Source organism: Rutilus rutilus, assembly GCF_951802725.1.
Source record: "Rutilus rutilus genome assembly, chromosome: 6".
NCBI classification, from domain to species: Eukaryota; Metazoa; Chordata; class Actinopteri; order Cypriniformes; family Leuciscidae; genus Rutilus; species Rutilus rutilus.
In genome coordinates, this window is record NC_140214.1 from 30,876,121 (window position 1) to 30,902,655 (window position 26,535).

Consider the following 26,535-nt stretch of genomic DNA (forward strand, 5'->3'; position numbering starts at 1 on the left):
GTCTGCATTAGTGATGGTTATCATTCAGTGGATCTTTGCAGGTTAAATTGTTGCAATGACTTTATAATTCTTCACGAGCAAGTCATTGAATCATTTTTTTTTACCTTGTTTAAAAATAAATATTTAGCATCTAGGCCCCCCCCCCCATCCTCATGTTAAAAATCACTGTCACATATACACTCACCTAAAGGATTATTAGGAACACCTGTTCAATTTCTCATTAATGCAATTATCTAATCAACCAGTCACATGGCAGTTGTTTCAATGCATTTAGGGGTGTGGTCCTGGTCAAGACAATCTCCTGAACTCCAAACTGAATGTCAGAATGGGAAAGAAAGGTGATTTAAGCAATTTTGAGCGTGGCATGGTTGTTGGTGCCAGACGGGCTGGTCTGAGTATTTCACAATCTGCTCAGTTACTGGGATTTTCACGCACAACCATTTCTAGGGTTTACAAAGAATGGTGTGAAAAGGGAAAAACATCCAGTATGCGGCAGTCCTGTGGGCGAAAATGCCTTGTTGATGCTAGAGGTCAGAGGAGAATGGGCCGACTGATTCAAGCTGATAGAAGAGCAACTTTGACTGAAATAACCACTCGTTACAACCGAGGTATGCAGCAAAGCATTTGTGAAGCCACAACACGCACAACCTTGAGGCGGATGGGCTACAACAGCAGAAGACCCCACCGGGTACCACTCATCTCCACTACAAATAGGAAAAAGAGGCTACAATTTGCATGAGCTCACCAAAATTGGACAGTTGAAGACTGGAAAAATGTTGCCTGGTCTGATGAGTCTCGATTTCTGTTGAGACATTCAGATGGTAGAATCAGAATTTGGCGTAAACAGAATGAGAACATGGATCCATCATGCCTTGTTACCACTGTGCAGGCTGGTGGTGGTGGTGTAATGGTGTGGGGGATGTTTTCTTGGCACACTTTGCCAATTGGGCATCGTTTAAATGCCACGGCCTACCTGAGCATTGTTTCTGACCATGTCCATCCCTTTATGACCACCATGTACCCATCCTCTGATGGCTACTTCCAGCAGGATAATGCACCATGTCACAAAGCTCGAATCATTTCAAATTGGTTTCTTGAACATGACAATGAGTTCACTGTACTAAAATGGCCCCCACAGTCACCAGATCTCAACCCAATAGAGCATCTTTGGGATGTGGTGGAACGGGAGCTTCGTGCCCTGGATGTGCATCCCACAAATCTCCATCAACTGCAAGATGCTATCCTATCAATATGGGCCAACATTTCTAAAGAATGCTTTCAGCACCTTGTTGAATCAATGCCACGTAGAATTAAGGCAGTTCTGAAGGCGAAAGGGGGTCAAACACAGTATTAGTATGGTGTTCCTAATAATCCTTTAGGTGAGTGTATTTAATAAATGGGGGTTTGCATCTTTGACACCTTTTACACCCAAGTTAGTTTGCATTCCTGATTAATTCAGGAATAAGACCACTTACTATCTTTACGATTAAGTCCATTGAAGCATTCACACAACTGATTCATTCGTAACCACTGATTTATTCAGTAACGACACTAAATGTTTGATTCTGCTTTGGTTTTATTTGGAACTATTTTTGCTGGTTGAGGAAGAATAAAGTAATTAGCAATACTGTGTCTAAAAAGCAAGTTACTCAATACAAACGTTCATTGAATGCGAATTAAACCATTGTATAAAAGCACACTTCCAGTCATATCATCAAATACTTGTTCAGCTTAATCATTGTGTAAATGCTGCATTTGAGAGCAAATTACAGTAATTGACCAAAACAAATCCAAAGTGCCATCAAAGCGCAACACAAAACATGCATTCTAGTCTTCATTGTGCAGCTCATACACACAGTATTGATGTACATGGCTGAAGCGCTGCAGCTGCCTAACATATTAATTGTGTGTTATAAATGCTCTAATAGGCTGTTTAGGTTCCAGCGCTGTGTAAATATTGTAGGCTGATGTGAGGTGCAATGAGAGCTTCCTCTCTTCCCGTAGAGCACAGGATGTTTTGTGCCTGTCAGTGTAGTAATTGCAGGCTTGATCCAATAAATTAGTGAAGCCCCCTTTTGTGCTTCATTGCTCCCCCATTACATCTCAGGTTCATGCCATTCCAAGCTGTCTCATTATCTCGCGTTCGCTCATCTGAGATGGCCTGAAGTGGTTTCTAATTTTTATTATATATATATATTTATTTGTGAATGGAGCAGTAATGGGCGCTGGGTTCTTGGTTACCGTGGCGACGGCTTGTAGAGAGTGCTGTGTTGGTTGTACAGATTTGAGCCCAGTGCTGCAGGTCATATCTGTCTCTTATTAGACTGCAGCATTATACATGGAAAGTGGTTTAAAGCTGACAACTAAGAATCGCCTGCCTCTAAAACGGACTTCTTTCTTTGCAGGTACAACGAGTTGTTGTTCATCATAGACACGTGCCAGGGAGCCTCCATGTATGAGAGGTTTTACTCGCCGAACCTCATGGCTCTGGCCAGCAGTCAAGTGGGAGAGGACTCGCTCTCAGTGAGTCAAACCTGAGGAACACCCGAAAGTAGCTGTGTAGCTGTTGAATAACCTTTAAAAAACATTTACATGAAAATTATTGACAGAAAGGGGATTAAATGGATAGGAAATCACAGGGATTCGGGATGTGATGAGGTTTGGGATCAAACATACACCTCTTAAACAAGCACCAAGCTTTGCTGTGTCCCTATAACAGTTTTTACTGTATTTTTGAACAAATAAATATATACTTGGTGAGAATAAGATACTTTTTTTCAGAAACATGAAACAAATCTTACTGACTCCAAACTTTCGAACGGTAGTGTGTCTGAAAATTTGCCCCAGACCAACTACTTGAGCAATGTTTTTAAAGAAATTATTGATGAAAAATTATTGCTTTGTCTTCTATAGCACTTTATTTTACAGTCCTGCTCCCCATGTACATGTGGTGTATTACACTAACTGGATAATAACTGGGTACTAACCTTGAGCCTACTCCTAAACCTAACCTTAAAGGGTCAGGTGACTCGGGTCAGAGGCCACTCTTCCGCCGGAACTAGACTCGCGTACGGCCGTAACCGGAAGCCAGTGATTATAGTTTATAAAGTTTTAAATATGGATTCTTTTCTATATGTATTAATCCCCTGGAGCCGTATGGATTACTTTTATGATGGATGGATTTGCTTTTTGGAGTTTTAAAAACTCTGGCTCTATTCACTGGATATTTTTAATATAAGATTGCGTTTGGCTGAAAGAAGAAAGTCATATACACCTAGGAAGGCTTGAGGGTGAGTAAATTATGGGATGGTTTGAATTTTTGGGTGAACAAACCCTTTAACCCCTATAGTTACCTTATATTACCCAGTATTTTCTTAGGTTAAGGTCACCTTAAGTGAATAAAGTGCAACCATTTTTACATTATCTGACTAAATGTATTGAATATAACATGACAGAATATTGAGAAAATTGATTGCAAACATTTTACACTTTTTGTTTTATCTAGTCACATTGGACTTGTGTGTGAACAGACTGCAATACACACTAGACTAGATTCTACATCTGTACAACATGACTCTAAAAAACCCTAAAGATGAATAATTAAAATAAGTTTTAAATTATTAAAGAAGTATAAAAGATTGGGATTGGTTCACCTGTATTGTTCTGTCCTTACAGCATCAGCCAGATTTGGCAATAGGGGTCCACTTGATGGACAAGTACACCTTCTACTTACTGGAGTTCCTGGAGGAAGTCCACCCTGCCAGCCAAGCCAACATGAATGATCTGGTAAGTGTCTGTGTGCATGTGTGTTTTGTGTTGGTGCCTGTTTATAATTCCAGCCAAATAATATGGAGAATGCAGATGCTTTGTCAAGTTTTCTCAGTGTTTTTTTTTTTTTATCTTCCATTTTTTTCTGACCTCATAGTTGGAAACTAGTTGTAAAATCTTACAGGAGCATTTCCCATATCCACAGTGCTGGTACGAATTGAACTTAAAAAGCGGCGGTCACAAAGACGCCCTGTCACCTCAGATGAAAAGAACGGCCTTGGGGACCACAAGTCTCATAACGCAGCACTTTAAACAGAGCGACTAACACTGGCGTAGGTCAAACAGCTTTGAAACAGTCAGGAGGGAGACCTTTTCTCTGAAGGCCTGGGCGAGCTTTAGTTTCTCTCCCCTTCATCTGAGTGGTTGGAGTCCCACCAACTCCCACAATCCATTTTAATCTCTCCTGCCCTCCACATCTGCTCTGCTTGGCACAGTGCTTCCCAGATCAAACAGGTCCAACAACAGCCTCTTTTCTGGTTGCTTTTTTGTTCCCTGTGCTCTTCTGACTCTCTCTCTCTCTCTCTCTCTCTCTCTCCCCATTCTACTGCATTAGCAGTGATATTATTGATTTCCCGTGGGAGAAAGAGAGAGGTTTTAATGTTGATAGAAAAGGGCCACTTGATCTTTCATGAATGATCTTTCACATGAATGATCTCTTTCACTCTCATCATCAGAAAGATTGCAGAATGTCTTTCTGGCTGCCACTGTGCACTTGGAGTTGTGATAGAAAATAATGCATTTCGTTTAAATCAGATTAATTTGGCTTAATTCAAGTATGCACTTGAAACTTGTTTCTGAACTGGATGTTCAGAGAAATGACATTTTGAAATCATTAAGAGTCATGTCAAGTTTGATTTATTTGATTTATTCATGCTTAGCTTTTTTTGGGGCAGTCGTGGCCTAATGGTTAGAGAGTCAGACTGGTCACCCGAAGGTTGCGGGTCCGGCAGGAAGTGACTGAGGTGACCTTTAGAAAGGCACCTAACCCCAATTGCCCTCCATGCACCGCAGCAAATGGCTGCCCACAGCTCCGGGTGTGTGTGTGTGTTTGTGTGTTCACTACTCACTGCTCCTAATGTGTGTGCACTAATTTGGATGGGTTAAATGCAGAGGACAAATTCCAAGTATGGGTCCACATGGGTTGCATGTGTGTGTATTTATAAAATAACTATACACAGTACACACACATATATTATGTGTAAACAAACGTTTTAATTTTGGATGCGACTAATTGTGATTATTCATTTCACAGCCCTAGACGAATTATCACAATTTCTGAACGCTGATGTTTTAATTTATAGCTGCACTTTCTTTCGTTTGACAAAACTATTGTTGGCCTTTTTGTTGATTAGCCTAAGCACTGCTGCTTATGAATTTCACAAGCTTATTTATTGTATTAATTCTTGCTTTCATTTATCAAACATTTTTAAAGGGCTTCATTCTTGTTGTGTTTGGTAAACTGAATTAAATGACTCTTGATTAGGTAGGCCTGAATCATGTTAAAGCAGTTTACAGTGATGCAGTCGCTATGGGTAGCTGATATGCCTCTGCACATATTCTTATAAAACAACTTCGTCCACATCACTGGTCTTATTGTGCATTATTCATAAGTGCATATGTGCAGAAAAAAAAAAGCCTCCATTTCCCAGTCAGAAACTCGATTCCCAGCAGGTAAAATTTTCCATCCTCTCCACAATCATCTGCAAACCCGCATTCAGGGTCTGGCTCCATTCTGATTCGGAAAGTCAGACATTATTGAATCTCATTGAATATTCATTTTCACATTTTGGAAACAAAATGTATTGTGAATGCAATTTAATGTCTACTTGAAATGCGAGTCCCCCCCAACACACACACACACACACACACACACACACACACACACACACACACACACACACACACACACACACACACACACACACACACACACACATATATTCTTGTACATCCATCTTTATGAGGACATTCATTGACACAATGCAATCTCTAGCCGCTTACCCTAACCTTACCCATCACAACTAAGTGCCTAACCCGAACCCTTACCCTAAACCTACCCTTAACCTAATTATAACCTTATCCCTAAAACCAAGTCTTGACCCTCAAACAGGCCTTTAAAGGGGTCTCAGAAAGTGAGGACCGGCCAAAATGTCCTCACTTTACTCTCTTTGTCCTCACTCCAATGGTCTAAAACTCAAACTGGTCCTCACAAAGATAGTTGTACAAGTACACACACACACACCTCATTCCAGCTGGACAGGATTGGGTCGCAAATTATTTCATCCTGAGGTCACACTAAAGAAGATGATTTAGAGCAGGGGTGTCCAAACTCAGTCCTGGAGGGCCACTGTCCTGCAGAGTTTAGCTCTAGCCTGCCTCAACACACCTACCTGGAAGTTTCTAGAATGCCTAGTAAGACCTTGATTATCTGGTTCAGGTGTGTTTAATTGGGGTTGGAGCTAAACTCTGCAGGAGCAGGATTGGACATCCCTGATTTAGAGTTTAGAGTTTATAGTGGATTAAGACTAAAAGTCCCAAATTGCGATGTATTAAATGTTTAGATAATGGCTTCATCATTTGGGATGGAATCTATACAGGGTAAAAAAATGTTTTTTTACATGAAAATAACCTCCATTAATGATCAGCCCAGTTTTAACAACTGTTAGGACCGGTTCACACAAAACGTGTTTTTGCTGTTAAAATCGTGAGACGCTGTTTCAATGGAACGAAAAAATGCGAGACACGTTTTTAAAAGTTGAGCTTCTTTTACCTTGAGCGCCGCGTTTTTTTAACACGGTCGTGCGCGAGACGTTGCAAAAGCCGCGAGACCAAAGCACAACGATTAAAGACGTCTGTCTAGTGCGTGTTTACATTGAAAAACAATGGAAAAGTAGCGCAGTGGAATTGAAAAATGCGTTCTGTGTGAACGGCCCCTTACTGGTTAAATTTTCATGGCCGTGTTTCATCTACAAGCACGTTATTATACATTTTCCATCTTTTTTTAAATTAGAATTCACAAGATCACATATTAATGACACTTTCCTGCACCCCATTGCTGGATGTGCGGGAACAGATGTTATTTAAATGGTAATTCTTGTTCTTTTCCTTTGTATTCATTTCTGACAGCTTCTAATAAACTGCAAAACTCATTTGGGAATGAATGCTCTCTTAGAACTTGGCAACCCGTAATTAATCTCTTTGTTCGTGTTTCTCAGTCTCGTTTGACTGATAGTGTTGTGTTTGTTTCAGTTTAAGGTGTGCCCGCAGAGTCAGTGTGTGTCCACTCCAGGCCACCGTACTGACCTGTTCCAGAGAGATCCGGGGAGTGTCCTCATCACTGACTTTTTTGGAAGTGTTCGTAAAGTGGAGATCACCAAGGACACTATCGATCTGACGTCCCCTATAGAAACCCCAAAGCAGAGGTAAGTGGAACACAGTCGTTAGTCTCTAAATTATCTTGAGGATAACTGTTTCCTGGAAAAATGCAGTGCGTCTACTCTACTGTAGTAAATTGAGTAAATTAGCCCATTCAGTGTTGGCTTTTTTTTGGACACAATGTACGCTTATATAATGCAGTTGGCTTAAACTGACTTTATAGTCATTGAAAGCCAATTTGTGGTATAATGTGTGTGGCCATGAGGATCATGTCTGTGCATTTAAGTGACAGACTAGGACTTGCATGGACTAGTCGACGCTGTAGGAAGCCATTGAGTGTTCAAGTGCGCAGTTACCATAACTTCACATGTTGACGCGCTTTTTTTGGGGTGGTAATGTGAGGGTATCTGTAGGTCGAAGTAATGGGCGTGCCAAAAGGTCTTTACAATTGGTCGCGAAAGCTAGTAACAGTGAATAGAGTACATGGATTTAGTCTTATTCTATTATAAACTATTTTGAACTGGTTGAGTGAAGTGATATGAGCACAGATCTGTTACTGTTTTTATGTTGTATAATACATCTAAGTTAACTGATGAGTTTTATTCATATATGCACATATTGTTCAACGTTAAAGGGTTCATGATTTGAGAAATCTAATTTTCCTTAATCTTTTGATATGTAAGAGGTCATTGTTCTATAAAAACATCCTGTAACTCAAAAACGTCCTTGTTAGTCCAAAAACCTTTATTGAAACCAAGCTCCGAAAACGGCTCGTTTTGGATTTTGTCACATTATGACGTAATATTGAGAATATTAAGAGTGCGACGAAAGACTCTGCAGAATCAGATCAATGCCCACTTTTATGACATCACATCTTTGGCCCCGCCCACTGGCACGCGTGAGATGAGAGTGAGAGAAGAGAGATACAGAATTACTGGACTGAAAATAACATTACCTTTTTAATGCTAGGAAAGCTATTTATTTACATAATCATTCATTGTTCCCTTTCCCTTCTACTCTATCCTGCTCTGTTCCGGAATTACACACACACACACACACACACACACACACACACACACACACACACACACACTCAATGTTTTGATTTTCATGATTTAAGTCGCTTATACTGTAGCAAGAGTTAATTATATTCAGAAACTGCAAGTAAGATTTATATAACCGATATATATCTATATATATCTATATCTATATCTATCTATCTATCTATCTATCTATAGATATATATATAGATAGATAGATAGATAGATAGATAGATAGATAGATAGATAGATAGATACAGATATATATACACATATTTAAATCTATATTCCAAAATTTTTTGATTTTCAGGAGTTAAATCGCTTATACTGTAGCAAGAGTTAATTATATTCAGAAACTGCAAGTAAGATTTATGTATATATATATATATATATATATATTTTAATGCTAGGAAAGCTATTTATTTACATAATCATTCATTGTTCCCTTTCCCTTCTACTCTATCCTGCTCTGTTCCGGAATTACACACACACACACACACACTCAATGTTTTGATTTTCATGATTTAAGTCGCTTATACTGTAGCAAGAGTTAATTATATTCAGAAACTGCAAGTAAGATTTATATAACCGATATATATATCTATATATATCTATATCTATCTATCTATCTATCTATAGATATATAGATAGATAGATAGATAGATAGATAGATAGATAGATAGATAGATAGATAGATAGATAGATACAGATATATATACACATATTTAAATCTATATTCCAAAAATGTTTTGATTTTCATGAGTTAAATCGCTTATACTGTAGCAAGAGTTAATTATATTCAGAAACTGCAAGTAAGATTTATGTATATATATATATATATATATATATATATATGTATATATATATATATATATATATATATATATATATATATACATATATACATATATACATATATAGAAATCTATATTCCAAATAATTTATTGATTAAATATTAATATCAGTTGGATTTACTGATAGACAAATTATTTGAAATAAATGAGAAGAGATGGAAATGAAAAGTTTGATAGTAACAGCCAAATTAAAGGCAGTTATTGTGAGTAAAACATTTATAGAGATGAAACACTTATTTTTGTGAATACTTTTGATATTGTGTTCTCTACTAACATTGCTGAAATGCTTGAGAAAAGTGCAATTTTGATGATCCGTTGTGAGATTAGTACTAAGAGTTTAGATCATTTACACTTGCTTGTAAAAATTGCACTGAAGAAAATAATTTAAAACCATTTTAATGTGAAAATAATAATAATAAAAAAACAAAACAATAATAACAATTCTATTATAATAAAAATAGTAAAACTATTGTTGGGTTGTCCCATCCCCGGACACATGCCATTGGTAAGGCAATGTTGCTGTGTTTAACATAAAAAACAAAAAGGGGGAAAAAAGTGGTTTATTTGTGCTTTTAGGAAAGTTAATCTGTGAGTGTTTTACTTATAGCTGTCTCAGCATTTTAAACTACTATAAGATATAAATATATAAAACATTTTTTACACACTTCAGCTTTGATATTTATTTATTTATTTTCTTCGGTTCGGCATAATTAAAGTGTTTTAAATGAGTTTTTAGTGGTTCGAGCGGCAGTCCTAATTAAGCCATTTTGAATGTTCCAGAGCAAACGGTCTCATTTAATGAAACATTAGATACATTGTGGCTGTTAACAACTTTGTTAGTGATATTGATTCTTCTAATGACCCAATAATGCATTTGCATACTGCGGTCACCATGGTTACTGTGAAATCTGCCAAATCAGGTCACACAGGTTTCCAGTATGTTAAATATGACTGTACTGTGATTTACTTCCAATAACAATAAGACTTCAGTAGTAGTTTAATATACGATTTGAACAGTGCTTATAAATATTGTAATTTTTTCTCAATTGTTTGAACATTAAAGTCCATTTTATCAGCCAAATATAGTAATTTTCTTATAGAAAGAGCCGTTACTCAAACTATAAACACTGTGCTTCCATTTCACACACGTTTCAAATCTGTTAAACCTTTTTAAAACTCTAAACTCAATTTCAGCATTTTACGTCATGTTTTGCATGTGCTCGTTTAGAAAGCATAGCATTCAAAAATAATCACTATTATCATGTCGCACATCCTGACTTTGCATAACATTCCTGTCCGAAAATGTAGTCCTAAACCAAACCTTATACCCATAACTTATCCCTAAAATCAGAGGGAAATGATAGGTGGATAACACTGATGTAGAAGCACCTATAACCTTGATTGTAAGTCTAAACTTGACATAAACTATAAACTTGTCCCTTAAATCTGATTGGTTGATTGGGAATGTTGTTCCAGGATCAACAAACATGTTGGCCCAGGAACATGTAGTACTTGGTGAAATCAGGTTCTGCCATCATGTCCTCTCAGCCTAAACCCGAGCATAATCATTCAGACGGCATTCAGAACCTCACTGTGAATAAAGTTGCCACAAATGGGTCCAAACAAATGTACAAGAGGGTGGAGGCCGTTGAGGACATCAGTCTTGGAAGAGATCTGCGCTGCTGCAGTTGACCTTTTCTGAGGCGAGCTGGAAGGAATATAAAATATGAATATGCGCAGGAAAATTGTATACGAGCACCTAAATTGCTGAATCAGAAGAAAGGTTATTTGTTTTTTTTTGTTTTTTACATTCGTCTTACAAAAGATATTTCTCTTACTGGTGTTGGTTGAATATTTGAATATATATATATATATATATATATATATATATATATATATATATACATACATTGTTGTGCCAGAAAGCCTGTTATATATATATATATTTTTTTTTTATTGTGTTTTCATTCATGTCCAAACCTATAGTTCTTTCTAGTACTGAAGTTTTTTTTTATGCCCCTTTTTCCCCCAAAAAAGCACAAACATAATACTTATGACAATAATAATAATACTAATAATAGCACAAAAACTTTAAATGATAGCTCATAAAACTTTTCAGAAATTATTTAATTTGACTTGCTTTGATGTTTATAAATATACCTAAAAAGTCTGAATTAAATTGAGGAAAATATATTTTAAAGAGAGTGTGTAATTTTGAGCTTTGTAGTTTTGATTTTGATCGTGTGGTTATAGTTTCAGGAAAAGAGTCTGAGCAGTAGAAATAAACGTGCATGTTAATAGCATTTGCAGGCATTGTGTTGTGAAACATGTTGGCCACAAGATGGCAGTAGTATTTCTTGGTTTACTAATCCAAAAAGAAAAAAAAATCCGATTTTTTTTTCTCTGCTGTCAAACTAATCTGTAATGCTGTCTGTGTGTGGATGAGATTAGATAAACATGTATTAGATTCCACAGCATCATAGTAAAGTGAGTTAACTTTATCTGTAGCGCTATTGGAATAGCAGCAGCACGTATGATTAAAATCACTTTGCATTTTGACCTAAATCTGAATACAGCACATTGTTGTGCTTTTGACCAGAAAGCCTGTTTGCATAATTATTTCATTATTCATTATATCAGGTCACAAACAGATTATGTAAACATAATTCCTCATTTTTTTCTTATCTTCAAAGATAATTTATATCTAATTAGTGTATGAAAGCTAATTTAGCTAAATCGTTCAGGTCTTCCATGTCTCTATTATTATTTTTGGTTACTGTAAAAACAACATTATTACTGTTTGAAACCCGGGTTGGACTGACCTATGGATAAAATGACTATGACTAGAGCAAACAGAAACTGAGAATTCAATGAATGACATTATCATATGATGAATAAATAAATAATTGATGAATAATAAGTAAATAATATATGAGATCAATCACCTTGTTCCACTGAAATGTAGCAGAACACTGATGATTTTCACCAGGTATCGTGTGAATTGTCCTTCCTCTGGTGTTTTACATTCAACATTGATAACTGTATTACATAGATGTGTAAGCATTTTGATGATCACACTACTAGAGTCATAAGTTTGGGGTCAGTTTGCTAGGGTGTTTTGGGTGGTTGCTAGGGCGTTGCTAGGCAGTTGCTACGGTGTTCTGGGTGGTTGCTAAGGTATTTTTGGTGGTTGCTATGGTGTTACTAGGTGATTGGTAGTTGTCAAAGATGGTTGCTATGCAGTTTTTATAGAGTTCTTAAAATCTTTAATAACGAGTGCCTTTAGTACGGCAGTTTTGTTTTTTAAAGGAATTAATCATTTTTTATTTGGCATACTTTTACATCTATCTATCTATCTATCTATCTATCTATCTATCTATCTATCTATCTATCTATCTATCTATCTATCTATCTATCTATCTATCTATCTATCTATCTATTAATCTATCTATCTATCTATCTATCTATCTATCTATCTATCTATCTATCTATCTATCTATTAATCTATCTATCTATCTATCTATCTATCTATCTATCTATCTATCTATCTATCTATCTATCTATCTATCTATCTATCTATCTATCTCTATGCATGCCTTGTTTTACTGCGGGGGGGAATTAGTCCCGTCAAACTGAATTATTTTATTTATTTACTTGTTGTAAAATAAACAAAATTAAAATCTGCTGCAGGCTTACACTTGGTAAGTTATTCTATCAGCGTGACACAAGCTGAATTGCTTGGATCCACTGGAGTCTTCTTTAAGCGTTTTTTTTTTTATATATATATATATATATATATTGGTTGGCAGGAGAAAAAAGGCTTTTTTTTATTCATCTTTTTCTTTCAAAAATACCCCAATCTAGTGGAAATTACTCTTCATTCATAAACTATGGAAACAGGATTTATTTCTCCTCATGCTAAACCAGTTGCATTAGACTGTATCCACTGTTAATGTCACATGACTAAAATGACCTGTCAATCAAAAGAAAGCAGACACAGCAGATGCTTGTGATAGGTTGTGTAGCATCTGTTTCATTTTCTAAATGTTTGAATGTGAATGGTTCATCCATGCATGTTTCCTTTTTGACCATTTAATTAATAATTAAAGCATCACTCGGTTTTCTGGTGAGACAACTTCTCTCTGGTGACACATGCAGGACTTCTTCAATCAGTTAGTCCACTTAACACTAGAAGTGCCAAAATTCCATAACTACTAGAACTGCCGCAAGCGGTCATTTTGACCGCTAGATTCAAAACTCTATATCTTTAATGATAAATACCCAATTGAGAGATTAATGCATTTATTGTATTAGGATGTCTTTTAAAAACAAAACAACACCAAACTGTACATTTAAACAAGTTTAATTATACATCTATCAATAATAATATCAGTAGATGTCCTGAACAAAATGACGGAGTAGCCTGTTTTCATGTTTACACTCGATCGCGTCCGCGCCCGCCGACACACAAACACACACACGCACACACATACACACACACACACACACCATAATTCCATTGCAATCTTGACATCGCAGCCCGTTCATTACTGCTCGATATAGTCAGTAGCCTAGGCTACAATTCGTACCATTTTGCGCATGTGAAGGATGATTTTTTCCGTCGATTTTGGAACACGAGTGAAGTACAAAGCCTATAATAAAGAATAGTTTACCATCCAAATACATCGCATGTTGAAACATTTTAATTCTAATTAGAGAGTTACGTGAGCCCAACGGCGCTTACTTTCACTTTCGCTTGAAAGTAGCCTAACCGATTTCATTTTGGCTTGTTTATGGATTATTTATTTGTTATTGTTCTGTTCTGAATATCATTACATTTAAATGATTTGTTGTGGAATATGTTTTGTGTATTTTTTACCACTTTTTATTGTTGTGTATATTGGTATATGTATAATAATACCGCAAAATTCAGTGCGGTCAATATGACGGTTTATGGCCGAAATAGGTAAATATGTTCATTTGTTTTTTTGCCTTATGTGTAATTTATATGAAAAGCATTTTAAATGAAAATACAGACACTTTTAGGAAAAGTCAGGTACCAGCAGGATTTTATTTATTTTTTCAACAAAGTTATTGCAGATATAAAATTCAAAACGGTCAAAATGACCGCCATGGCAGTTCTAGTGTTAAACCCCGCCTCTTTTCTTACAATCGAATGCAAGTCCTCATTCAGATCTGCTGCCATCCAACCAACATCTGATGAACCAAGTCATTTTTTTCTGTTCCGCTAATCCATTTGACTCAGTATGTCTCAATATAGAAGAAAAGATTTGACGTCTGCTTGCCTGCATCACAAATGTATGTGTTGCGAAAGGCATGACAGTTAAATAATGCTAATAATGATCAGTTTTCATTTTGTTCAAGTGATATTTCTCGCATGGCAAAAAAAGGTTAGGTCACCGGTTTGTCAGCATATCCACTGAACCAGCTGTCAACCAGCGCTATAGTCAAGAGTCAACTCTGTCTGTTGATTTGGGAAAGGGGAGTATTCTCTTTTGTCCCACTGTCACGGCCTGTCATGACTCGTATACTGGCACGTCTGTGGGTGAAACGGCAGCATATGCACCTGAGGGAAGGTCTCTGTCCCGTGTCTCTTCGCTGTCTTACAGCTGTCATGCATGGCTGGCATCTCCCGCTCTCCTCTACCATCAGGCTGCCTTGACAAGGACATCAGTCCACTCTTTAATGCCTGGTCACCTTGCTCACTCTATCTGGGCCTGTGACCGTATGGACTAGTTGTGTCACATCTGGAGAAATGCATGTCTGTCATGTGGCAGCGGCGCCGCTTGCGGGACGTCAGGGGTGGACAACTTTCACTTAACCTTCTTTAAAGTATCAAATATACTGATTACCACCTTTGACTTTCTTTATTCTGTGGGACACAAAGGGGGAACTTTCAAGTCAAGTTTCAAAAGAGAATAAAGCCTTGACAGTACCATATAGGGGTCATGAAATATGTATATAAATTAACTCAATACTTTATTAGGTATATAGCATATGACCGCATTATTTGACGAACCAGATCATTTAGAACAGATCATTCATTCCAGTTTTGAGAACCAAAATAGCTCATTGATGACTATTAAAAAATCGTACATTTTTTTGTAATTTGACAGCCCCAGGCCGTTTTTGATATGGCACTTTATACAATACAGATTGCTTCAAAGCAGCTTTATAGTAATAAACAGGAAAATAACAGTATTAAGGTCACAAAATTCTTCAATTATGTAACGAATTCCATTTAGTAAAGCAGTGCAACGCTTTACGATGCATTAAGAATCACATGATCTAAATTATTCTGACTTCCATTTTTCCGGGCTTACACTTTTGGCACATTTTTTTCTTGTAAACGTAGGGCAAAAAGTTCCCAAAATAACCCGATGTACAGTACTGTTCCGTCTTTCGGAAAAAAAACAGTAATGTTAAATATTATGAAAATTTTCTAATTGAATATTTAAAAATATAACATTGATAATAATAATGAATGTTTCTTTAGCATCAAATCAGCATATTGGAATGATTTCTGAAGGATCATGTGCACTGAAGACTGGAGTAATGATGATGAAAATTCAGCTTTGACATCACAGGAATAAATTACATTTTAAAATATATTAAAACAGAAAACAGATATTTTAAATTGAAATAGTTTTTTTTTTTTTTTTTTTTTTTTTTTTATCAAATAAATACAGCCTTAGTGAGCATAAGAGACTTATTTTAAAAACATTAAAAATCTTACCGATCCCAAACATGTGAACGGCAGTGCACACACACACACATATATATATATATATATATCCGGGCTCAACATAAAAAAAATCCCCACTGGCCCCCGGGGCCAGTAGATCAGAGTTTTGCTGGCCCCTTCTATATTTTTACTGGCCCTGAAAGAAATATAAGGAAAAGCACTTTTCCATTAAACTGTATTTATTGTATACATTAGGATTAATCAATACAGCAAAGGGAGTACAGGAATTAAGAGAGAGCCCCTGGAGACATGCAAAAATAACCAAATTGTCATTGTAACTATGAATGGTTATTGCAGTATATATTATTTTTCCTGCAATGAACATAGGCTCGCCAACACGGAGAGAATGTGGTTTTCACAGGCATCTATTTTACTAAAAGAGATTCCACTTTTCCTCCTTTCTTCCTTTCTTCCTTTCTTCCTTTCTTCCCCTTCCTTTCTATTCCCTTTTCTCCCTCAGCGGTCCATTTTATTCACTGGACCTCCTCCTTTTTTTATTTGTAAGTAAGAGTTTTGCATACTTACCAAAAATGCTAAAAAATAAACGTGTGAGAGCGTGTTATAGGCTATATGTCATGTTATAGCCAGATATGACGACGCTGCTGCAACACGCATCACCGCAGATGAGCAGCTGAGCATGTATTCATTAAGCCAACGTGCAAACTATCGCAAATCAAATTGAAAGTAAGTTGCAGACTCTTAATACACAATCATCATCATTAAAAGTAAAGAAACGAAATGAACTTACCAAGGCTGTTGCCGCTCTCTCTTTGATTTAGAAATTTTAGCTGATGATCAATAAAATGCAGCTCATATCTGTTGCTTTCGGTGACGTGCACTCCATTAAATCTGCATATAGCACGGGAATTGAAGATCGGATTTATATCCGTTTCTCGTATCAGTCTCGTAGTTCTTTGACATTTTATCACGTTATAAATAACCTGAAGTAACATTGACACTCTTCACACCACTGTGTATGACGCTTGCTGTTTGTTTTGCCAATCAACTAGCCCGACATAGTCTTTAACTGGCCCCGGGCCATTGCTTATGTCGAGCCCTATATATATATATATATATATAAACTGAATTAAAACATGGTCCTTCATAAGCTGTGTACCATTAGGCTAGACTCCCATGTGTTCATACTGAATTTCGAGCTGGTGCGCATCATTTTACCTTCATAGACAATAGTGTAAACCCCAGCATCAAATTATATTTCAAATGTAGCAAAGATGGTCTTCAAAAAAACAACAGAAAAAGTCACGCAGATTTGGAACGGCGTGAGGGTGAGTAAATTATGACAGAGTATTCCTTTTTGGGTGAACTAACCCTTTTTAGCATACTTAGTAGAACATCACGTTCCCCCGTGTTTAACCCCATGGGGTCGACAATCACGACAGGTGTCGTGCCGAAAATTGATTGCATTATTTATTGCAATAAGTAGAGGCTTCAATCATTTTGTTGTAAGTAGAATACTGCATTTTATGGGTTGTTTTCGACATTTAAAGGTATTTTAACAGGTAAAAAGGGCTGGATTGGTTGGTACACAGCAGGTAAAATAATGCAGAGTCATAAGGATAATTGCAAAAGAGATCATGTCTTTATTTTATATAGGCTCACCTCAGCAGTAAGTTATGTTATTATAGGCTACAGTCTGTTTTCCAAATAGCCTACAAACATGTATTCCATCGGCAACAACAGGCTTCTATTATTTCCTATAATCATGTAAATGTCATACCTGATTAAGCTATAGAGCTGGTAAGTCCCGCCCCTTCCGTAAAACCCCGCTGGACCTCTAGGTTGAAAAATCGTCAATGCAAGTGAATGGGAGAAAATAATTATTTTCTGGTCCCGTTTGAATTGCGCCATGAATGTGAACATATGTTGTCTGTGAATTTTTTATATAATCTTTCATGTTACGAGTTTGACAGTATATGGTATGATTCTTCGGGCTAACAGTTGTGGAAAAGACATAACGAGAAAGACTACATGTCGCCTATGTGACGTCACCCCATAAAGTTGACTTACCCCCAATTTCCACCAGATGTGTAACGGCTGCGAAACGGCTCCGCTGCGTGACAGCTCCGTGTTCCGTCGTCCGTCAATACCCACCAGGTCCGTATTTGTTGCGGAACGGCTGCGGTCATGACTGACAGCTGAAGTCACAAGGACCCACGAGATCTCGCAAATTCACGTATGATCGCGCGATATAAGTGCTGAATTGCTGCGGAGCTCTCCGGCATCCAGCAAAAATAGAAGCTCTGCGTATCTGCTCCGGAGGGCTGCGGATCGCCGGAGTCGGAACGCAGCTGTACCGCATTCAGTGGAAATACACTCATTGACTTTAATGGAAACCTATTGACTCCGCCGCCGTGCCGGAGCCGTAACGCAGCCGGTGGAAATTGGGGGTTACCCGTGGTTTTCGCCAACCTCAACGATTTTGTCCTCTCCCTGAAAGAAGGCGGTGAAGTGCACCAAAGACACAGTCATGTTTAGCGGGATCCGTGAGCTAGTGTCCGTGTGCGAATGGTGGTGACGTTTCAAACGCGTCGAAAGCAGCGAAGAGTTGTAGTCCACAAAGTGCTCTCACACAAAGTCTAACCGTATCAAACTTCTACCCGCTAAATTGTAGCATTCTTCACACGAAAGATTATATAAAAAATTCACAGACAACATATGTTCACATTCATGGCACAATTCAAACGGGACCAGAAAATAATTATTTTCTCCCATTCACTTGCATTGACGATTTTTCAACCTAGAGGTCCAGCGGGGTTAGCGAAGGGGGCGGGACTTACCAGCTCTATAAACTGCAAACACTTATTTGGCCACAATTGTTATTATTGTGTTAAACGAAACGTTAAAGTATCACACAGACATAACTTTGCTATTACCACGGACATAAACTGATGGTTATTTGCACGTTATGTCTGTTTGATCCAGCTGTAGACGTAAAGAGACTGGGCGCAATCAATTTTCGGCGGACCATCACTTTTCGGCACGACACCGGCGCGATAGGCTCGCTTTTTTTCTTATCAGTTCAAAAGAGACTCAAAATACTCTGTTGACTTGAGTTTCATACATCAATCGATCCGAAGTGTGTATTATTTTTGTGTATACTCACAATAAAAACAAAGTGCTGTGCTTTTTGCCAAATAAAGAAAAATAAACATGATGCGAGTTCTGCCTACTCTCTGTCAGTGAAGTCCATTCTGAAACGCGTCCGAAAATGAACCATAACTCAGCGAATACTCAGTCAAACAGGCATACAGACACACAGGCATGAAGCTTGAATTCTCTTCTTTTAAATGAAGTAATTTACACTCACCTAAAGGATTATTAGGAACACCATACTAATACTGTGTTTGACCCCCTTTCGCCTTCAGAACTGCCTTAATTCTACGTGGCATTGATTCAACAAGGTGCTGAAAGCATTCTTTAGAAATGTTGGCCCATATTGATAGGATAGCATCTTGCAGTTGATGGAGATTTGTGGGATGCACATCCAGGGCACTAAGCTCCCGTTCCACCACATCCCAAAGATGCTCTATTGGGTTGAGATCTGGTGACTGTGGGGGCCATTTTAGTACAGTGAACTCATTGTCATTTTCAAGAAACCAATTTGAAATGATTCGAGCTTTGTGACATGGTGCATTATCCTGCTGGAAGTAGTCATCAGAGGATGGGTACATGGTGGTCATAAAGGGATGGACATGGTCAGAAACAATGCTCAGGTAGGCCTTGGCATTTAAACGATGCCCAATTGGCACTAAGGAGCCTAAAGTGTGCCAAGAAAACATCCCCCACACCATTACACCACCACCACCAGCCTGCACAGTGGTAACAAGGCATGATGGATCCATGTTCTCATTCTGTTTACGCCAAATTCTGACTCTACCATCTCAATGTCTCAACAGAAATCGAGACTCATCAGACCAGGCAACATTTTTCCAGTCTTCAACTGTCCAATTTTGGTGAGCTTGTGCAAATTGTAGCCTCTTTTTCCTATTTGTAGTGGAGATTAGTGGTACCCGGTGGGGTCTTCTGCACCGGCCCGTCTGGCACCAACAACCATGCCACGCTCAAAATTGCTTAAATCACCTTTCTTTCCCATTCTGACATTCAGTTTGGAGTTCAGGAGATTGTCTTGACCAGGACCACACCCCTAAATGCATTGAAGCAACTGCCATGTGATTGGTTGATTAGATAATTGCATTAATGAGAAATTGAACAGTTGTTCCTAATAATCCTTTAGGTGAGTGTATATAAAAAACAAATATTCTCAGTTTATGTAATATGTATGAAAAGAGAGAGATGTCAGTCGTTCTCGTCTCATCTCATTAAGATTTAATGTGACCCCCGCCCACGGAGAGCGCGCGCTATTCAAACGCAAATTATCTGAGGCGATCCATGCAAACCTGTGAAACGCCCACATCAGCTGGATAACACACACCGCGAGTTCACTTTCAGACTCATGTACTTTACGACGCTGTGAGGAATAATACTATCTTAATAATAATCCTGGAAAATGTACCTTATTTCAGAAACTTTCATTTTTAGTAATAACCATGCATAAACATTATTCTCTCAAAAATACAAACATGTACATACATGTTGCTCACATATTATGGTAGCCCTGTTTGTGCTAAATAGAGTGTAATTACACCTTTGCCATTAATATGTTTATAAACAACTGAAAAAAGCACAAATGTCAGGGCATTTCAAAACATCTCAAGGACCCCAAAAACACCTCAGACCCCAGAGGGTTAAAAGCAACACAACTCTGATTTTCCCCCTCCATGAGACGTCTCTCTGTAGTGTGACAGTAGATGCGTGACGACGCTAAATCATTCTGTAGCCATCCTGTTTTCTGCCTCCTTTCCTCCGCAGTCTTTGCTGCTGTATTAGAGGGCTTCCATTAGGTAAATTAAGTTTTACAGAGGAGGCTGGTTTAATAGACTCCCCACTCGTCTTTATGATACGTGCCCACTCTTTACGAGATTGTATTGTAATTCAGGTTTGCCCAGGGTGATGATGTTGACTGCCTAGCGCAGGTCTCAAGTCTCAAAGTAATTAAATGTCAGGTGATGTTACGGAATGAAAAATAAATCAGGAGGTGCGGCGTGGGCATAAAAGAAATGAAAGTGTGCTCTCCGTACACACTCGCCCCCTCTCTAGACACCTTCTGATGGTTTTTCATATGCATCGACCAAAACTCTTTCAATTGAAAGGTCATCGTGAAAATAGTTGTGACAGATTAGCCTCATATTTCCAAGGAAAGCATCACTGCTTAGGGTTTTCAACACAAATCTGTAGGTGCATTCAAACTAACATCAATTTACAGCTGCAAATCCACAGAAGGTCATTAGATTTCAGTGAGATTTGGCGATTTCTGGCGGCATGAGCAAGGACTTTAAAGTCTACATGAACCAAAAGTTCAGTATTGTGACATATTTTCCAAGGTCCCATATTGTCAAAAATGAAATTTCCTGGCTTTTTTCATGATAACTGAGGTCTAGGGGCTACAAACTACCATATAAGTTTCAAAACAGTCAATCCACAGACAAATGCACACAGCCTGCATAAAGTAGCTGTGCCTTTTCACGAGCCGGTTTGTGAATGTTTATGCTTTAATAACAAATAATTTATCACCATCATTACAGGTGTTTTATTTACCTTACTTGTAAGCCACAGCAGGCTACAGCATACATGACCCTAGTCACTTGTGGTTGGCCTGGCTGTTCGTCACTCAGAAAACAACAGGCCAATCAGAAGAGAGTCTCATGAATATTAATTAGACAGGCCAAAAACGACCTGTTCTTGGCAGAGCTCCTGAGAAAGGAGATGTAAAAATATATTGAGATGGTTTTTGGTACTTATTCTGCAAATATATATTCTTAAGGAGATCAAAACCTAAAATAAAACTTCAGAAAGGTGTACAATATGGGACCTTTAAGTGAAACAGAATATTCAATTATAAATAATAGATGGCAGGGCTTGATTTCCAAGCCATCAAACTGATGTCATCAAATTAGGAACACAATTCCAGAGGAGAAACACACTTTCTGATTTTGACTTAAAATTTTGAAAACAAATTTTTTATTATTTTGTTTTGTGGTTTCATTTGCACAGATTATTTATTCACTACAAGACTACTAATCTGCGCTAAGTAAAATCATGTCAGTTTTGATTTCAAGAAGACTTTAAGGCCATGACATACCAATCCAACAATCCGGCTCATGTCAGCGTGTTTTTCATTCGATTGAATATGTTTAATTGGTGGCGTAGCCTGTTGGTGGGTCAGATCATTCAAAAACAGAAGGAAGTGACGAAAAGCAAGCATAACAAATCAAGAGGGCTAACAGTAAGGCTGTATCCGAAATCGCATACTTCCCTACTATATAGTAGGAGAAAAACAGTATCTGAATTCACAGTGCTCATAAAAGAGTTGTCAAAAAGTACCCGGATGACCTACTTCTTCCGACGAGATTTTGAAGTGTGCATACGATGAGGCATACGATGCGCATACTATGCAACTGATGCTGGTGGTCATGTGATAAAGGCAACATGGCAAATGTATGTCCAGATTATTTTCCTACTATATACAGTCATGCTATATAGAACATACTTTTTTAGTGGTCGTGAAGTAAATGCTTATTCAAAATAAGGACCTGCTTAAGAGAATATGCCATTTTGGACACAGCTAAGCCTCTTCTCATTGTATATTCGCAGTCCTATGCTGTATCTTCATTCACTATTCCCTACATTACTCAACTAATTTAGTCCACTGAGAGAGTTAATTAAAACGAGTGAGTGAATTCGGACACTGAGTGCGCTGAAGCGCTGCAGCGTTTGCATGGTTTGCACTGTTTAATAATCATTTAAAACATAGCTAACTGGCAGCTCCAGTAGTTATGAAAAGATTTATCTTGAACTGTCATGGAAACTAGCATACATAAACCGTAATTAAACAATCTAATTATTCATTTAAAGGCAATGTATACCTGTATGATATTACGCTGTAGCCACATTGAACCAGCGGTTTGGAAAATGGATGGATGGATGATTTAGCTGCGGGCACCGTCTTTTGGTCAGACACGGGAATTCATTCGACGCAGGACTCTCACGGTGCATTATGGGTATTCTCTAGCCGTTGACCATACATCAGTTGTACACTCGTTACTGTAGTGCATTGTGGGATTGAATGAGTGCACTCAGTAACGTCCACTATCGTTTCGGACACCACTGCAAATGGCTGTCCCCTCAAATAGTGCCCTATTTAAGGGTATAGGTGATTTCAGAAGCCTTAGCTCTTCTGGTTTTCTGTTTTTGAATGATGAATACAGGCTACTGCCACCTCCTGGCCTGGAGAGTTATTTCCTCTCACATAGAGACAGAACGTGCGTGCTAGTTGGCCGACGACTGTAGTCTTTGCAGTGTGCTCAAGTGCAATTTTTTGACCCAGACGTGGACAGCCACAGATGACACCACAGCTGACTTTCATCGCTGCTAGTTCTTTGATGTCTGTTTAGTGTTTTTGGGCCTTTATGCAAATGCGGTGTGATGTAGCAACAGCCAATGGAAGAAATATAGTTGGATAGTGTTGGATATTGCAGTTGAGTAGCAACTAGGGCTGGGTATTCACAAACTTGCAGTTCCAATAACGAATCAGTTTGATTTGACTTTGATTCGTTTGGATGTATATCAGGTACATTACAAGTACGCTACGGGAAAAATATTTTTACTAGCCAACTATTACATTATAGTCATTGAATGGCTTTTCTAAGGTAAATGCAATGTTACCCGACATTATTTACAAGCTGTTTTATTGACATCTTTATGTTTTGAAACATAAATATTGTTTTGAATTGTTAGTTGAAACACTGGTTGAGCGATTACATGAGACATGATACATTTCGGTAAGTTGCACTGTATCTTTCAGCAAAATGAGAATTGAATAAAATTCAGAAAATGTTTCAACTATTTTCAGCCCTAGTAGCAACCCCACAGATATCTGTCAAGTATTAGGTTTTGATGCATACCTTGTAGGGGTGTAAAAGTGCACGGTTGAATACAGTGTTGTTTTAACCGCTGCGTGTGCGGAACTTTGTGTGGAATGTAATTTCAAACTCAGAGTTTCCCCCCTTGTTTGGGATGATATCTTTTATATCGATATTCTTTGATGTTGCAAACTCATCTGAAAAGTAACAAATGACAGAGTGAGCTTCTGCCAGATAAGTGCACGATCCTGACAGCAAGCGTGTACATGTTTAATTTCGCAGACTTCAATGAACAAGTGCCGGCGACGCATGCTCGAAACAAAGCGGATACGAATGGGAGCACTGCAATTCTAACCTTATCCAAAAATATTTTGCTAACATACAGTATTTTGCATCCAAAGGTGTAAGCACTTCAGATCTCTTCCCTCAATTACGGCACCATAAACTGTGCAGTATGTTAGTTCCAGTTGCAACAACATTGACAGTCTTTTTTTATTTAAATACAGTCATAGTTTGCTCAGTAAACCACTGTTTATTAAAAAAAAAGTGTTTTGCTGGACCAAAACCATACCAAACCGTGACTTCAAAACTGACTTCAGAACCGTCATTTTTGTGTACAGTTACACTCCTAGTAACGTGTCTCACACCATTTTGACTACATGCATGAATTACACCTCAAATTGTGCGGCTTGTTGGGGAGATTCTTAACAAGGATTTGAAGGATTGTTCTGAGATCTTGGGATCAGAATGTCATAAAGAGGGTGGGCTATTTTGACTCTCTTCAAACCACGAAACTATCAACCTAGCAACCTCTTAGAAACACGTTAAAACTAATCCAGAACATATTAGCAACCTCGTTGTTGGAATTGTGAAGTTTTGAAAACGTAAATGAAAAAAATGTGTGTATTTTATTACTTGTTAGAATGAAGCGATTTGTTACATTGCTACTGCAGTGTTTTTATTGCGGTTTCATTGCTGGTGTGCAGATGTTGTAGCTGGCAGGCTCACAGTAAATAATCTTGCCGTGTTCTTGTTGCTTTTCCGTTTTGCAGTAATTCAAGTCTAGCCTTTTAAACCGAGACCAAAAGTGGTTCAATGTGCCTATACCATACACATGGCTAGAATGACAGGCCATTTTGTCACCTAATAGAAAAAGCCTCATCCCGATGGGCCATGAATTTGCTGTCCAGGCCGCTCATTGAAATACAAGAGTGATTTGTCGGCTGAAATGCTGTGCCCAACTATAGATTACCAATTGCCTCCACTCTCCAACGCCTCATTCTTCATACAAACACCTTTCAGTTTGTTTGCTGTTTGTTCAGTGAATAGCAATGACACCTCTAAAATTACCTGTCAGTCACCACCCCCTCGTCACCCAATGAATATTTGAAAAGCTCGATTTGTTTTATTTGTCCTGCTAACCATATAATAGTGTTGCTTCAACTAACTCTGGATGCAGAACATTTTTTCCAAAATCTAGTCCAGTGGGATTTCATGAGGGTTTTGTATCGCTTACTCTTATCTTCCCTTTATTCATTATAAAGGAAAGTTGTTTTTGTTGTGGTACCTTCCACTCCAGATCATACTCTGTCTCAGTCAGTTGTTGTGTGGAATTGAGAGCTGCATTCTGAATTCAATTTCAGCAGCCACTCATGTATGAAGCCGGAGACAGCCGGGCTGAAGCAGTCTCTTTCGTCTGGTCCTGCCTCTGAGCTTTGCTGGCCCACATGAAGGCCAAAACATCATCCCACCACTCAAACGAACAGACTGCGGGCAATTTCGGAAGGGGGATGGCTGTACGTTGATGAGGCTTTCGCTTCTTCAGCCCACTGCATAGTAATGTGGTTAGATTAGAGGGTGCTTCAATTTTACGGAAGACAAAACAAATGATTTGTTTAGTCTGAAAATACGGTTTTGTTGTTTTGCCGCAGGCAAAGTTGGAAAACATTACATTTAAAAAGGACTTGTTTTGTCTCCTGTTAAGACAGTTGCCTCTTCTTGTTTTGTTTTTTTCTTCAGGTCTGGAAGTGGCGATCTACAGATCGAATCGTTGACGTATGTGGACCAACTTCCAGTGGCTGAAATTATTCATCAGGTAAGTCTAATTGTTAAATGTTGTTGGAATATGTAAATGAGGAAATGGTTGATATGGTCCATGATTGTGATCGTTTAAACGTACAATTGATTATTCATAAGATACGTATTTCTTTTTCAACTTCATACATTTATCTTCTTTGAAAAAAAGGCTTCTTCGTTTATATTTTGTGTTAATGAATGTACATTTATTTGTGTTATATTACTCTGGCATGAAATTACAGGAAATTAGTTAACAGCTGCAGTGTGGTTTTAAGTAGAGCTGCCAAGGGAGTGACTGTAATTTTGACATCTGCTTTTACAATCCATTGTTCTTTTTTTTTTTTTTTTTTTTGCTGTTGTAGCAAATGCGAATGCAAAAATGATATTTGCTATGGTCTTCCAGTCATTTAGCAGTATACCCTAATATAGTTTACTTTCGAGTGTTATTTGCATATAATTTACATCTGATTATTTATTAGAGGGATTGTTTACCCCAAAATGAAAATTCTATCATCATTTACGCACCCTCATATTGTTCCAAAGCCGTAAGACTTTCGTTCATCTTGGAAACATAAATGATTATCTTTTTTAATGAA

The 26,535-nt window shown here is 37.9% G+C and overlaps 1 protein-coding gene across 1 annotated transcript in view; it reads left to right on the top strand.

The window, feature by feature from the left end:
• Nucleotides 1–26,535, top strand: part of pigk (phosphatidylinositol glycan anchor biosynthesis, class K) — a 55,053-nt gene that overhangs the window by 8,913 nt on the left and 19,605 nt on the right. Inside the window, exons 7-10 of the mRNA XM_084411841.1 lie at nucleotides 2,406–2,523; nucleotides 3,676–3,786; nucleotides 7,078–7,250; nucleotides 25,883–25,958. Coding sequence (XP_084267967.1) covers nucleotides 2,406–2,523; nucleotides 3,676–3,786; nucleotides 7,078–7,250; nucleotides 25,883–25,958 — 478 coding nt within the window. The remainder of the gene's footprint in view (nucleotides 1–2,405; nucleotides 2,524–3,675; nucleotides 3,787–7,077; nucleotides 7,251–25,882; nucleotides 25,959–26,535) is intronic.